This window comes from Rana temporaria, chromosome 3 (genome assembly GCF_905171775.1).
Source record: "Rana temporaria chromosome 3, aRanTem1.1, whole genome shotgun sequence".
Classification (NCBI taxonomy): Eukaryota; Metazoa; Chordata; class Amphibia; order Anura; family Ranidae; genus Rana; species Rana temporaria.
In genome coordinates this window covers 218,150,358-218,163,641 of record NC_053491.1, presented here as the reverse complement: position 1 = coordinate 218,163,641, position 13,284 = coordinate 218,150,358, and the positions used below count along the sequence as shown (strand labels likewise).

General features: G+C 42.0%; 1 protein-coding gene across 1 annotated transcript in view; it reads left to right on the top strand.

The window, feature by feature from the left end:
* The window catches only part of GLT8D2 (glycosyltransferase 8 domain containing 2), a 55,423-nt gene extending 44,863 nt beyond the window's left edge, over window positions 1-10,560 (top strand). Inside the window, exon 11 of the mRNA XM_040344253.1 lies at window positions 10,062-10,560. Within this exon, the coding sequence (XP_040200187.1) occupies window positions 10,062-10,228 (167 nt within the window). The 3' untranslated portion in view covers window positions 10,229-10,560. The remainder of the gene's footprint in view (window positions 1-10,061) is intronic.
* Window positions 10,561-13,284: the final 2,724 nt, after the last annotated feature.

Genomic DNA, 13,284 nt, shown 5'->3' with positions numbered 1-13,284 from the left:
TATACTCTCACTTTCATTATGCAGGAATACTATTTAGGTAAATGATGTAACTTTTATACAAAATTCAATAACATTAAAATAGAATTTAAACCTATCTGCTCAATTTTAAACATAGATGAACTATGCTACCCACCCGAATATTTGTAATTTTGTTCATCCCCTCTTGTAATTCGCACCCTTAAAACAATGTGACGCCAGAGGGTGCAATCACCTTTTAAAGCGGAACTCCAGGCAGATTTTTTTTTTTTTTAAAGCAACGAGTGTAAATACCTGAATTTGACCTCTTGATATTCCCTGTACAGCAAAGCTCAGGTTGGGGAGGGAAGTGCAGCAACAGGGGCCAGTCTGTTGTGCTCCAGTGCTTATATGCTAACAAGACGCATGCTGATAGGAAGGGAGAGGAGAGTGACCTGGAGGTGAGAACATCAGTTTGCTGCTTTTCCTTTACTTTCCAATCTGAGCTGAAGGCAAGACAAGACCTAGTTGTATTACTTGTGAAGCGTGGGCAATCTGCGCTTCCCCCACAGGTGAAAAAATTATCTGTGCAAACCGTGCTAATTGTTATAGAAAAAACACAAATATATGAGAATTTATATGTGTTTGCAAATTACCAAAAATTATGTATAACCAAATGAACAGTGGCTATATACTAAAATACAATGGCCCAGTTCATTTACTTCACTAATGCAACTTAAGGTGAAACTAGTCCCAAACCTAGTTCCATGTTTACCAATAGGGATGGAGATGCGATTTTGATGCTTATACATTTACCCTTATGCGTTTTTTCCAGTGCTCTTTATTGCCACACCTTTTTTAGATGGAGGTTGGCTGGTGACACACACCCCTAGTCACCTGCTCTCCATCTACTCATTAGCACTTGTATGCCTCCACTGAGAAATCTAGAAAAGTTTAGCTAGGACCACAGGAATGCAGAGAGCCTTGTAAGCTGAGTCTGGCTTATCCATATATTTGCAAATGTGTGCAACCAATCCTCTGATTTTAACATACTAAGTTAGACAGTTGAATTTGGCTTGCAATTTGGTTGGTAAGTTTGAGCCTGGTTATTACGCTATACAACTTTATTTATTTACTTATACATACTGTTTGCATCAACACACATCTCATTTAAAGTCCCAACCCTTTCTCTCTTTCAATTTTCAGGGATGGAGGCATGTGTTATCCACATGCCTCATTCAAAGTCCCAAACCTAGTTCCATGTTTAATACAGTATATGAGAGAGACTCATTACATGCAAAGCAAGCCGTGATTTGTCATAATTGTGATGATTATGGCTTACAGCTCATGAAAACCCCAAATCCACAATGTCAGAAAATTAGAATATTGTGAAAAGGTGCAATATTCTAGGCTCAAAGTGTCCCACTCTAATCAGCTAATTAAGCCATAACACCTGCAAAGGGTTCCTGAGCCTTTAAATGGTCTCTCAGTCTGGTTCAGTAGGAATCACAATCATGGGAAAGGCTGCTGACCTGACAGTTGTGCAGAAAACCATCATTGACACCCTCCATAAGGAGGGAAAGCCTCAAAAGGTAATTGCAAAAGAAGTTGGATGTTCCCAAAGTGCTGTATCAAAGCACATTAATAGAAAGTTATGTGGAAGGGAAAAATGTGGAAGAAAAAAGGTGCCCAAGCAGCAGGGATGACCGCAGCCTGGAGAGGATTGTCAGGAAAAGGCCATTCAAAAGTGTTGGGGACTTTCACAAGGAATGGACTGAGGCTGGAGTCAGTGCATCAAGAGGCACCACACACAGACGGATCCTGGACATGGGCTTCAAATGTCGTATTCCTCTTGTCAAGCCACTCCTGAACAACAAACAACGTCAGAAGCGTCTTACCTGGCTAAAGAAAAACAGACCTGGTCTGTTGCTCAGTGGTCCAAAGTCCTCTTTTCTGATGAGAGCAAATTTTGCATCTCATTTGGAAACGAAGAACCCAGAGTATGGAGGAAGAATGGAAAGGGCACACACTGCAAGATGCTTGAAGTCCAGTGTGAAGTTTCCACAGTCTGTGGTGATTTGGGGAGCCATGTCATCTGCTGGCAGGGCTGCCATCAGGAATTATGGGGCCCCTTACACAGCTTCAGGCATGGGCCCCCTGGAGAAGATAACCGGGGGGGGGGGGGGGTTGCTGCCGCCTAAAATTGAGGCTGCCACGAATTGAGAAGCGGGGGGGGGGCTTTACAAAAAAATACGAAATAAAGAAAAATATATATAAAAAAGGCCATCTGGGGACCTCTGGCTGGGCCCTTTAATAAAAAGAAAAAAAGAAAAAATATAAATATATTTAAATGTATTTATTTTTAAAAAGGGGGGTTGCCATCTGGGGCCCTGGGGACCTCTGGGCCCTTTAAAAAAATACATATATATATATATACATACACATTTTTTTTTTAGAAAAAGAAATTACAAAAAAAGGGGGGTTGCCATCCGGGACCTCTGGGCCCTTTAATAAAAAAAAAGAAACCTCTGGGCCCTTTAATAAAAAATAAAAAAGTAAAAAAATATAAAAAAATAAAAATAAACATTTATAAAAAAAGGGGGGGTTGCCATTCAGGGCCCTGGGGACCTCTGGGCCCTTTAATAAAAAAATAATAAAAAAAAGGGGGTTTGCCACATGGGGCCCTGGGGACCTCTGAGCCCTTTAATAAAAATATATATATATATATATATATTAAAAAATAAATAAAATAATATAAAATAATAATAATATATGCGGTGCCCTCTGGGCCCTTTAATAATAATAATATATATATATATATATATATATATATATATATATATATATATATATATATATATATATATATTAGGGCTGTGCGTTTAACGCGATATTAACGGCGTTAACGCAAACCCATGTTAACGCCGTCAATATTTTTGTCGCGCGATTAACGCAGGAGCCCTCGGGTGGACATGCAGAGTGTGCAGCGGCGCGGCGCGGCTTACCTTTTCGCTGGATTCACAGACAAGTTACTCACCTTGTCCCTGGATCCAGCGATGCCACCCCGCTGTGTGATCGAGCGGGTCCTCCTTGCTTGGCGGGTCCTCCTTGCTTGGCGGGTCCTCCTTGCTTGGCGGGTCCTCCTCGCTTGGCGGGTCCTCCTCGCTCGATTCACAGTGCCTGTGTGCCGCCGAGCTCCGTTCCCTGCGACGTTACAACGCACGGGAGCGGAGAACGGCGCCAAATTTAAAAAAGTAAACAAACACAATACACACAGTATACTGTAATCTTATAGATTACAGTACTGTATGTAAAAAATACACACCCCCCTTGTCCCTAGTGGTCTGCCCAGTGCCCTACATGTTCTTTTATAAAATAAAAACTATTCTTTCTGCCTGAAAAACTGTAGATTGTCCAAAAGTGTCCCTTTATGTCAAAAATGGTTTTAGATCAGCTAGAAAACAGCGATAATAAATTATAATCACTTGCAGAATTGTGCGATATTTGTGGGGAAATTCGTCATAAATTAGAGCGATTAATCGTGAGTTAACTATGACATTAATGCGATTAATCGCGATTAAAAATTTTAATCGTTTGACAGCACTAATATATATATATATATATATATATATATATATATATATATATATAAATAAAAAAATATATAAAAAAAATATATTTTTTTTATAAAAAAGGGGGGTTATCATCCAAGGCCCTGGGGATCTCCAGGCCCCTGGGGACCTCCGGACTCCTAAAAAAAATAATACAAATTTGCCCCTTTAATAAAAAATAAAATAAAAATATATTAAAAAATATATATATTTTTTTATAAAAAATAAATAAAAAAAAGGGGGGTTGCCATCTGGGGCCCTGTGGGCCTCCGGGCCCCTGGGAACCTCCGGACCCCTAAAAAAAAGGGGGTTGCCATCCGGGCCCCTGGGGACCTCCGGGCCCCTTACAGTTGTACTGCCTGTACCCCCCTGATGGCGGCCCTGTCTGCTGGTGTTGGGCCACTGTGCTTCATTAAGTCCGGGGGTCAACGCAGCCGTCTATCAGGAGATTTTGGAGCACTTCATGCTTCCTTTCACAGACGAGCTCTACAGGCAGTGCAGAATTATTAGGCAAGTTGTATTTTTGAGGATTAATTTTATTATTGAACAACAACCATGTTCTCAATGAACCCAAAAAACTCATTAATATCAAAGCTGAATATTTTTGGAAGTAATTTTTAGTTTGTTTTTAGTTTTAGCTATTTTAGGGGGATATCTGTGTGTGCAGGTGACTATTACTGTGCATAAATATTAGGCAACTTAACAAAAAAAAAATATATACCCATTTCAATTATTTATTTTTACCAGTGAAACCAATATAACATCTCAACATTCACAAATATACATTTCTGACATTCAAAAACAAAACAAAAACAAATCAGTGACCAATATAGCCACCTTTCTTTGCAAGGACACTCAAAAGCCTGCCATCCATGGATTCTGTCAGTGTTTTGATCTGTTCACCATCAACATTGCGTGCAGCAGCGACCACAGCCTCCCAGACACTGTTCAGAGAGGTGTACTGTTTTCCCTCCTTGTAAATCGCACATTTGATGATGGACCACAGGTTCTCAATGGGGTTCAGATCAGGTGAACAAGGAGGCCATGTCATTAGTTTTTCTTCTTTTATACCCTTTCTTGCCAGCCACGCTGTGGAGTACTTGGACGCGTGTGATGGAGCATTGTCCTGCATGAAAATCATGTTTTTCTTGAAGGATGCAGACTTCTTCCTGTACCACTGCTTGAAGAAGGTGTCTTCCAGAAACTGGCAGGAGGACTGGGAGTTGAGCTTGACTCCATCCTCAACCCGAAAAGGCCCCACAAGCTCATCTTTGATGATACCAGCCCAAACCAGTACTCCACCTCCACCTTGCTGGCGTCTGAGTCGGACTGGAGCTCTCTGCCCTTTACCAATCCAGCCACGGGCCCATCCATCTGGCCCATCAAGACTCACACTCATTTCATCAGTCCATAAAACCTTAGAAAAATCAGTCTTGAGATATTTCTAGGCCCAGTCTTGACGTTTCAGCTTGTGTGTCTTGTTCAGTGGTGGTCGTCTTTCAGCCTTTCTTACCTTGGCCATGTCTCTGAGTATTGCACACCTTGTGCTTTTGGGCACTCCAGTGATGTTGTAGCTCTGAAATATGGCCAAACTGGTGGCAAGTGGCATCTTGGCAGCTGCACGCTTGACTTTTCTCAGTTCATGGGCAGTTATTTTGCGCCTTGGTTTTTCCACACGCTTCTTGCGACCCTGTTGACTATTTTGAATGAAACGCTTGATTGTTCGATGATCACGCTTCAGAAGCTTTGCAATTTTAAGAGTGCTGCATCCCTCTGCAAGATATCTCACTATTTTTGACTTTTCTGAGCCTGTCAAGTCCTTCTTTTGACCCATTTTATCCAAAGGAAAGGAAGTTGCCTAATAATTATGCACACCTGATATAGGGTGTTGATGTCATAAGACCACACACCTTCTCATTACAGAGATGCACATCACCTAATATGCTTAATTGGTAGTAGGCTTTCGAGCCTATACAGCTTGGAGTAAGACAACATGCATAAAGAGGATGATGTGGTCAAAATACTCATTTGCCTAATAATTCTGCACTCCCTGTATGGGGATGCTGACTTAATTTTCCAGCAGGACTTGGCACCTGCCCACACTGCCAAAAGCACCAAAACCTGGTTCAATGACTGTGGGATTACTGTGCTTGATTGTCCAGCAAACTTGCCTGACCTGAACCCCATATTGCCAAGAGAAAGATGAGAGAAATGAGACTGAACAATGCAGAGTAGCTGAAGGTCACTATTGAAGCATCCTGATCTTCCATAACACCTCAGCAGTGCCACAGGCTGATCACTTCCATGCCACGCCGCATTGAGGCAGTAATTGCTGCAAAAGGGGCCCAAACCAAGTACTGAGTACATATGCATGCTTATACTTTCCAGAGGTCTGATATTGTTCTATGTACAATCCTTGTTTTATTGATTGCATGTAATATTCAAATTGTCTGAGATTGTGGACTTGGGGTTTTCATGAGCTGTAAGCCATAATCATCACAATTATGACAAATCACGGCTTGAACTATCTTGCTTTGCATGTAATGAGTCCATCTTGTATAGTAGTTTCACCTTTTAAGCTGCATTAGTGAAATAAATTAACTTTTGCATGATATTCTAATTGTTCAAGTTTCACCTGTAAATTACAAGCCTGTTGATCTTTTATGTTTGTGAGTATCCATTTTTTTTTGGAATTTATTAAATTGTATGGTGGTAATGCACAAGGGGTTTTGCACTCCAGACAGACAGTGCCACCAGGTGGCCCAGCCCCTTACCTTTATAGAGCGGTCAAGCGGCAGAGCAGGTAGCAGGCGGTTATCCTTCGTCACAGGCAGAGCTTTTTTTTCTTAATTCAGATCCGACGGTGGTGTTGTGATTAACAATGGATCTACATCAGGGTTTTTTTTTTTTTTTTTTTTAGGAAAATAAATGGTCAAAAAATGTGTGTTTATTTATTTTTGACACTTTTTTGGTGAATAGGTAGGAGTACTATGTACCCATACTCATTCACATAGGTTAAAGGGGGCTTGCGGATGCTGATAAGCCCCCTGTCCACAAACCCCCACAACCACAGCTCAGGGTTGTTGGTAAGAGATGGGGAAAAGAGGCTTTGGGGTGTGTGTGTGTTTTTATGTATTTATTTTTTGGTGAATGAGTAGGGGTACAATATGGGTGGGCAGGATCTGGGGGCCCCGATGCTAAAGCGGGCTTCTAGATTCCGATAAGCCTTTGTCCGCAGACCCCCACAACCACAGCCCAGGGTTGTGGGGATGAGACCCTTGTTCCCATCAACATGCAAAGCCCCCCTCCCCAAAGCACCCTCCCGATGTTAAGGGCATGTGGCCTGTTATAGTTCAGGAGGGAGGGGGCACTTACCCGTCCCCCCTCTTTCCTGGCTTGCCTGGCTACATGTTTGGACAAGGGTCTGGCATGGATTTTTGGAGGGACTCCCATGCCGTTTTTAAAAAACAAAAATTCTATTCCTGCCAATGTTTTTTTTTTTATTATCCAGCTATTCACTGTGCCCTGATTGGGCAAAGCTTTGACAATCAAGGCTTAGAATGCACTGAACATCCTGACGAACCCCCCCCCCCCCCCGACCCGAAAATGTGGGTGTTTGCCGAGCGGGCAAACAGGTGATGTTCGGCCTGAAGTTTTGCTCAGCTCGAACTGTTTGCCCAACTCTACGAACAAGAAAGGGTCCCATCCAGAAACCAAAATGCATACACGACCAATTCAAGGTGGGAGGGGGGGTGGATATGAAATACCAAGAGGACATTGTTACAACCCTTCTCTATACAGAGGGCCACGCCCCTGAACAAATTCACTTTAATTCAGTGATCAGACTTTATGAAAGACTTTTCCCCGATATCCTCCCCAAACCCCAAAGAAGATGTTGTGATAACGGAATTCGCTGTGACACCCGATACTTCTGTCCCCAATGTCTTTCCCAGTCAGGACTCTGTATTGGAGAGTACTTCCATATCTACCATACATCACTACACTATTAGTGAAGAATACATGAAGTGAAGATATTTTTCCAATGTCCGCTATCTGCTATTTCCTTGTATGACCTGGACTGTTCATTGACCATGCCTCTGCCTGCCTTCTGAACTATCAACCATGTTTCTGTCTTCACGTGAACGGACTGTTAATCGACCATGCTTTTTGCCTGTCACCTGAAGAGTTCTTTTGCGCTGCCACCGGGATTCAAGATAACAGGGGTCTCATGTATTTGAGGGGTGCTCCAGAATAATTGAATTAAAATTAAGTTTCCGATTTTCTTCAGGTTTTGTAATTCTCGGATTAGGGTCTGCTGACCGGAGGCTTCAAAGACATTTGGGTGGAAAGAAGCCTCTACCCCTGTATGCAGGTCTTACCTGACCAAGTCCCTAAGCCTGATTTTTCTGTCTCCTGCCATCTGACTCTGGCCAACCATGACTCTGCCTGCCACCTTAACTGTCAAAGAGTCTGCCTGCTGCTAGGAACATGCACTATTTATGGACCATGTTCCTGCCTGCTTCCTGCATTTCAGCCTGCTGCCTGCACTGTATGGACCATGTTCCTGCTTGCTGCCGTCACCAGTCCTTTGTACTGACTATGCGAGACACCAGTCCCAATCATCGTCTGCTGACAACTGCACTACTAAAACCATGAATGGGCATTTGCTTTCCAAAATGTGGGCCTTTAAAAATGTTATAGGTAGTCTTACACATGTGGTATCCCCATACTCAGGAGTAGCTGACTATATTTTGAGGTGTAATTGCAAGTATGCTTATGCCATGTGTGGGAAATAAATTCATATGACAATTTAAAAAAAAAAAATCTTAATTTCCAAAACAATTGTGGGATAAATGTACAACTTCAAAAACTCACCATTCTCACCATTTTTTTTTTTTTTTGATTGTTTATTTTCTTTTATTTTTTTTACACATTTTTTTTATTTACATCTTCATCTCCTGCAAGGAGAGGAAGTTACAACATATCTCCACTCCATTCAGAAGAGGTAGTAAACACAGGGGTGGGCTCACATTGACTGATCACTTTTTTTTAAATCCGCGGTGGTGGGAAAAACAAAAAGAACAAAAAAGTGCACTTAAGGGTGTGCTCTTGTACACCCCCAGAAGGGGGTAGGACCTTACTCTAAACCCCTGAGGCGCAAGACTCCTGACAGGGACAAGGTTTTATGAACTTGGTCCATCTAGCCAAAAGGCCTGGTGGACCCCTCTCCTCATGGCCAGACGAAGCTGACCACTGAGTACTAGGTCGAGGGGCTCTCCCGAAGAGAGACCCCCTCCCCCCCCCCCAGTTTCAGGGGAGGAGGAAACCTAATGGCCCCATCATACCAGTGAGGATACTATACAGCCAGCCATTCCTACCAAAGGGCCAGAATGACAGCAAAGCACCCCTACTGGACACTAATAAGAACAAATTCTACACTTGATCCCAGTCAAAAGGCCGACTGTTATAGCCAATCAGAGGCTATCAGATTGATCAGGTGCCCCGGAATCAGGTGTACCAGGTCCTGATTGTTAGTACGTCTCTGTGCTGGGAGCGCGCTGTGCGGCGCATTTCCAGCACTAGAAGAGATATGCTTATATGCTGCATCACGGGAAAAAATCCCACTTCAATGAAGCCGCAAATATGTGTGCAGTCAGCGGGCAGGGGTTAATGAAAACATGGAATCAATCAATTTAATTTTAAATACATATTATTTACCCCTTTATGGTGGGTAAACAAATCCTAATGCCTGAACAAAATTTTACAACTTTTACATATGTTAATAAAACTGTACATATTGCAATTACTTTGTGTCTTCAGGACAAATTGGACTTTCTTCTGAAAGTAAATGGTAATGGATATCTCCTGATTTTTTCATCTCAAAGGAAATCTGGCCTCATAGCAAAATAATTGTAACAATATTCACAATCTAATCGATACTGCCACCCTAATATATAGTTGCATAGTTACAAAGTTAGTCTGGTTGAAAAAAAGACACATCTTGTTTAATCCACATAGAATGGAAAACTAAAAAAAAAACACACACTCAAACAGTCCAGGCACCGCGTCATCCCGACCACCGATTCTGGATCCGCCAGTTGCCTGGATTGACACCCGGATTGCAAGCCGCTGAAAGCCTGAGAGGGCCGCTTCGCCCCCTCCACAGCTCATTGCTCCAGTGAGCGATGAAGGAGAAGAGCAGAGAGCTGTGACTAACAGTCTACAGCTCTCTGCTCATCAAGCTGTGAAAACCAAGTGATCAGTGATGTTCGATCGCTCGGTTTTCAGTGTAGAGGCGCCGGGGGGGACCAATGCTGCATCCACCTAGGTAATTGAGGAAAAAAAAACACCCATACTACTCTTTTAAGGCTGTACTCCAGTTATGAGCTTAAAGAGGAGCTCCAATTATCATGTGATTTATAAGTGTTATAAAATCTTCCTTCCAATGGACTGCTGTTTCTTTAGTAGCAGTATGTTTTTTTTTTTTTTTTGCAGGATGGAGTCCAGATGATCAGATATCTGAGAGTGTCCTTGGTGATGCCAAGCTACTTCACTGGAATGGAAGATACAAACCTTGGCAAATCCCAAGCTCACACAGCAAACTCTGGGAGAGATGGTTCATTCCAGACCCCACAGGAAAGTTCCAGATCCACAAACTGTGACCCACAGCTGACTTCCCCAAGGTTGTTTACTAGCTGGTATATTGCTGAGGACAATAAAGAGTACCTGTGCTGCTTAAAGTACACCTGTCATGAGAGAGACTGCCATTGCAGATCCCCTTCTGAAAATGCTATAGTTAGCTGGCTGTTATCCTAACAAAATGTCTTCTGCCCTTTATAAATCACTGACCTGGAAATATGCAAAATCAAAGAAACATCAAAGATTCTTATCCACAATATAGGTCTGGGTAAGTGGCAGGCCCACCAACCTTCTGTGTGCAGCAGGCCCCTCAAATACTTACCTGAGCTCCCCCTTGATCCAGCAATGTGCATGTGATCATTCACTTTTTTGGGGGACTCTCCCTCCTCATTGGCTGAGATACTCCTGCTGCTGTCAATCACAGCCAGTGAGTCAATGAGGAGAGAGAGAGAGGGGATGGGGCCGAGCAACGTCTCCATGTCTGAATGGACACGCAGAGCAGCGGCCTGCACAGAGTCCTGACTGGCCTGCACAGAGTCCTGACCTGAACCCGATAGAACACCTTTGGGATAAATTAGAGCAGAGACTGCGTTCCAGGCCTTCTTGTCCAACATCATACCTGACCTCACAAATGCACTTCTGGAAGAACGGTCAAACATTCCCATAGACACACTCCTAAACCTTGTGGACAGCCTTCCCAGAAGAGTTGAAGCTGTTATAGCTGCAAAGAGTGGGCCAACGTAATATTGAACCCTACGGACTAATGCTGGCCATACACTATACGAAAAATCGGCCAAACCAATTTTTGAAAAAACAAACATTCGACCGTGAGTGTTAAACAATGGTGCCATCATGTAATGACCAATAAATCGTTCAGAGGACATAAATAAAATAAACAAATTGGTGCTTTTTTTTACATATACCTAGAGCAGACAGTTCGGACAGGAAACACATTAACCTTTGAATTTATCGTTTGTTCGTCAAAAAAATTCCAAACTTTGTTTTTTCGGCTCAAAAACGTCCCATTGATTATCGATGTTGTGCCCATTCTTTGTCCGAAAAACGAACGAACTGTCTAAATGACCGAATTTCGCCCGATTTTTCGTATAGTGTATGGCCAGCATAAGACTGGGATGCCAATAAAGTTCATGTGCATGTAAAGGGCAGGCGTTGCAATAGTTTTGACAATATAGTGCATCTCTAGCTGCAACTCTATACTCTTGCTAATAGTTTCTGAGGTTTAGTGGAAACACAAGTTTAGTTCAGTTGGCAAAAAAATACTGTGACTAGTATAGGGGAGGTAGATACTGTATTCTACTGGGCTATCATAAATAGTGAAAGTGTTACCAGTTATGATTGGGCTCAAATATGAAATTGAATAGTCAGCCCTACATTTTTATAAATATACAGGCTTACCTATGAAAGATTACTCCCACATTTATGCTGTTTGAAGATGATTCTAAACCTTTGTTAATCTCGGGAGATTTGGAGTAAGGTTTGGTACTGTTGCAACTGTGTTCAATGTTCTCTTTGCTGGAGGCTCTGACATGAGGAAGCAAAGCCTTGCCTCTAACAAGATGGCCTCCTCCATAAAGAGACACAGAACAGAATAAGGAATGGTAAGTCAGAAATTGGGAAAAGATCAGCTGCAGGAAGCCCAAAGGGAATTCTGGGGACTAATCCTTGTATATCTCATTTTGAGGCACAGCTTCCACTGCCTGGTTTAACACTGTCTCTATGTGTGAAGGTGGCCATCTTGGTTCTTTTGACATCACAAATCTCACTGGCCTAGCAGTTAGAAGCAGCTGTACCTTAGACATCATACAGCCAATGGTCTGTTGGTACATGAATGCCTAGGCACCCTCACATACCAGGAAATGCACCTGTTTTTCAGGAGGAATTTCTGACCAAATGTATTTTTAAAGGTGCACTTTATGACTGAGGGGTCAATTTATATGGAAAAGCAAATATCGGTATCGACTGTTATACAGCGCGAGTTTCTCAATATGTGGTTTGCCGTTGGAGACCGATTCATAATGTGTAGGCCAAAGTTTTGAGCCTGTTATTGGAGGAGAGACAGTAACGTGAAAATTTCAAGGCATATTTGCCTAATCTAATCTTTTTTTTTTTAGGTATTTAAAGATTAATCCAGGCATGGTATATTTTTACATAGTTACATTGACCCACGCTGGACCTATGTAAAAATGTATAGTTGCATCTCATAAAATTAGAATATCATCGGAAAGGTAATTTATTTCAGGAATTCAATTAAAAAAGTGAAACACATATATTTGATATATATGGAGCCGATTGGCTCCCGCTGTGTGCTGGGAGCCGAGTGTTCCCAGCATACAACGGGGGACGGACGGGAAGCAAGGGAAAAACCCGTATTTTGCCTGTATCTTAGGGCCGGAAGTGGGTGCAGATACCTGTCTGTAGACAGGTATCTGCACCCCCCTCCCCCCTGAAAGGTGTCAAATGTGACACCGGAGGGGGGGAGGGTGCCGATCAGCGCGACTTCACTTTAGAGTGGAGATCCGCTTTAAACTAGATTAAACTTGTTTGGCAGTGTGGGTAGGCACCAAGTCCTGCTGGAAAATGAAATCAGCATCTCCATAAAGCGGGAAGCATGAAGTGTGTGTATGTGTAATATTAAAGTGGATGTAAACCCACTCTAATCCTTTCTAAACTACTGCCATAGTGCTGATTCTATCTGCTCCACATACCTTGTTTGCAGCATTTTTTCTCCAGTATTAAAGATTATTCATAACTTAACTGACACATCAATTTGTTTTAAAAAAAAAAAAAATTAAAGCATTTTTCACCAATAGTGGTTTTTATTCTTTAATAAGAAGAAATATTTATAACACACCAACATATTCTGAAAACAGCTTTTACAATAATACATAGTTAATAATACATGAAAGAAACATAAATCTGAAATGAATGGAAAAATGACTAAGAGGTAAGAGGTAAATACATAAACTGCTGTTTTTTTTAACTAGTCTTTATAATTCTTATTGCTTTTTTTGTTTTCTATGTTCAGATAAAAAGTCACAGATACATACATGCACACATG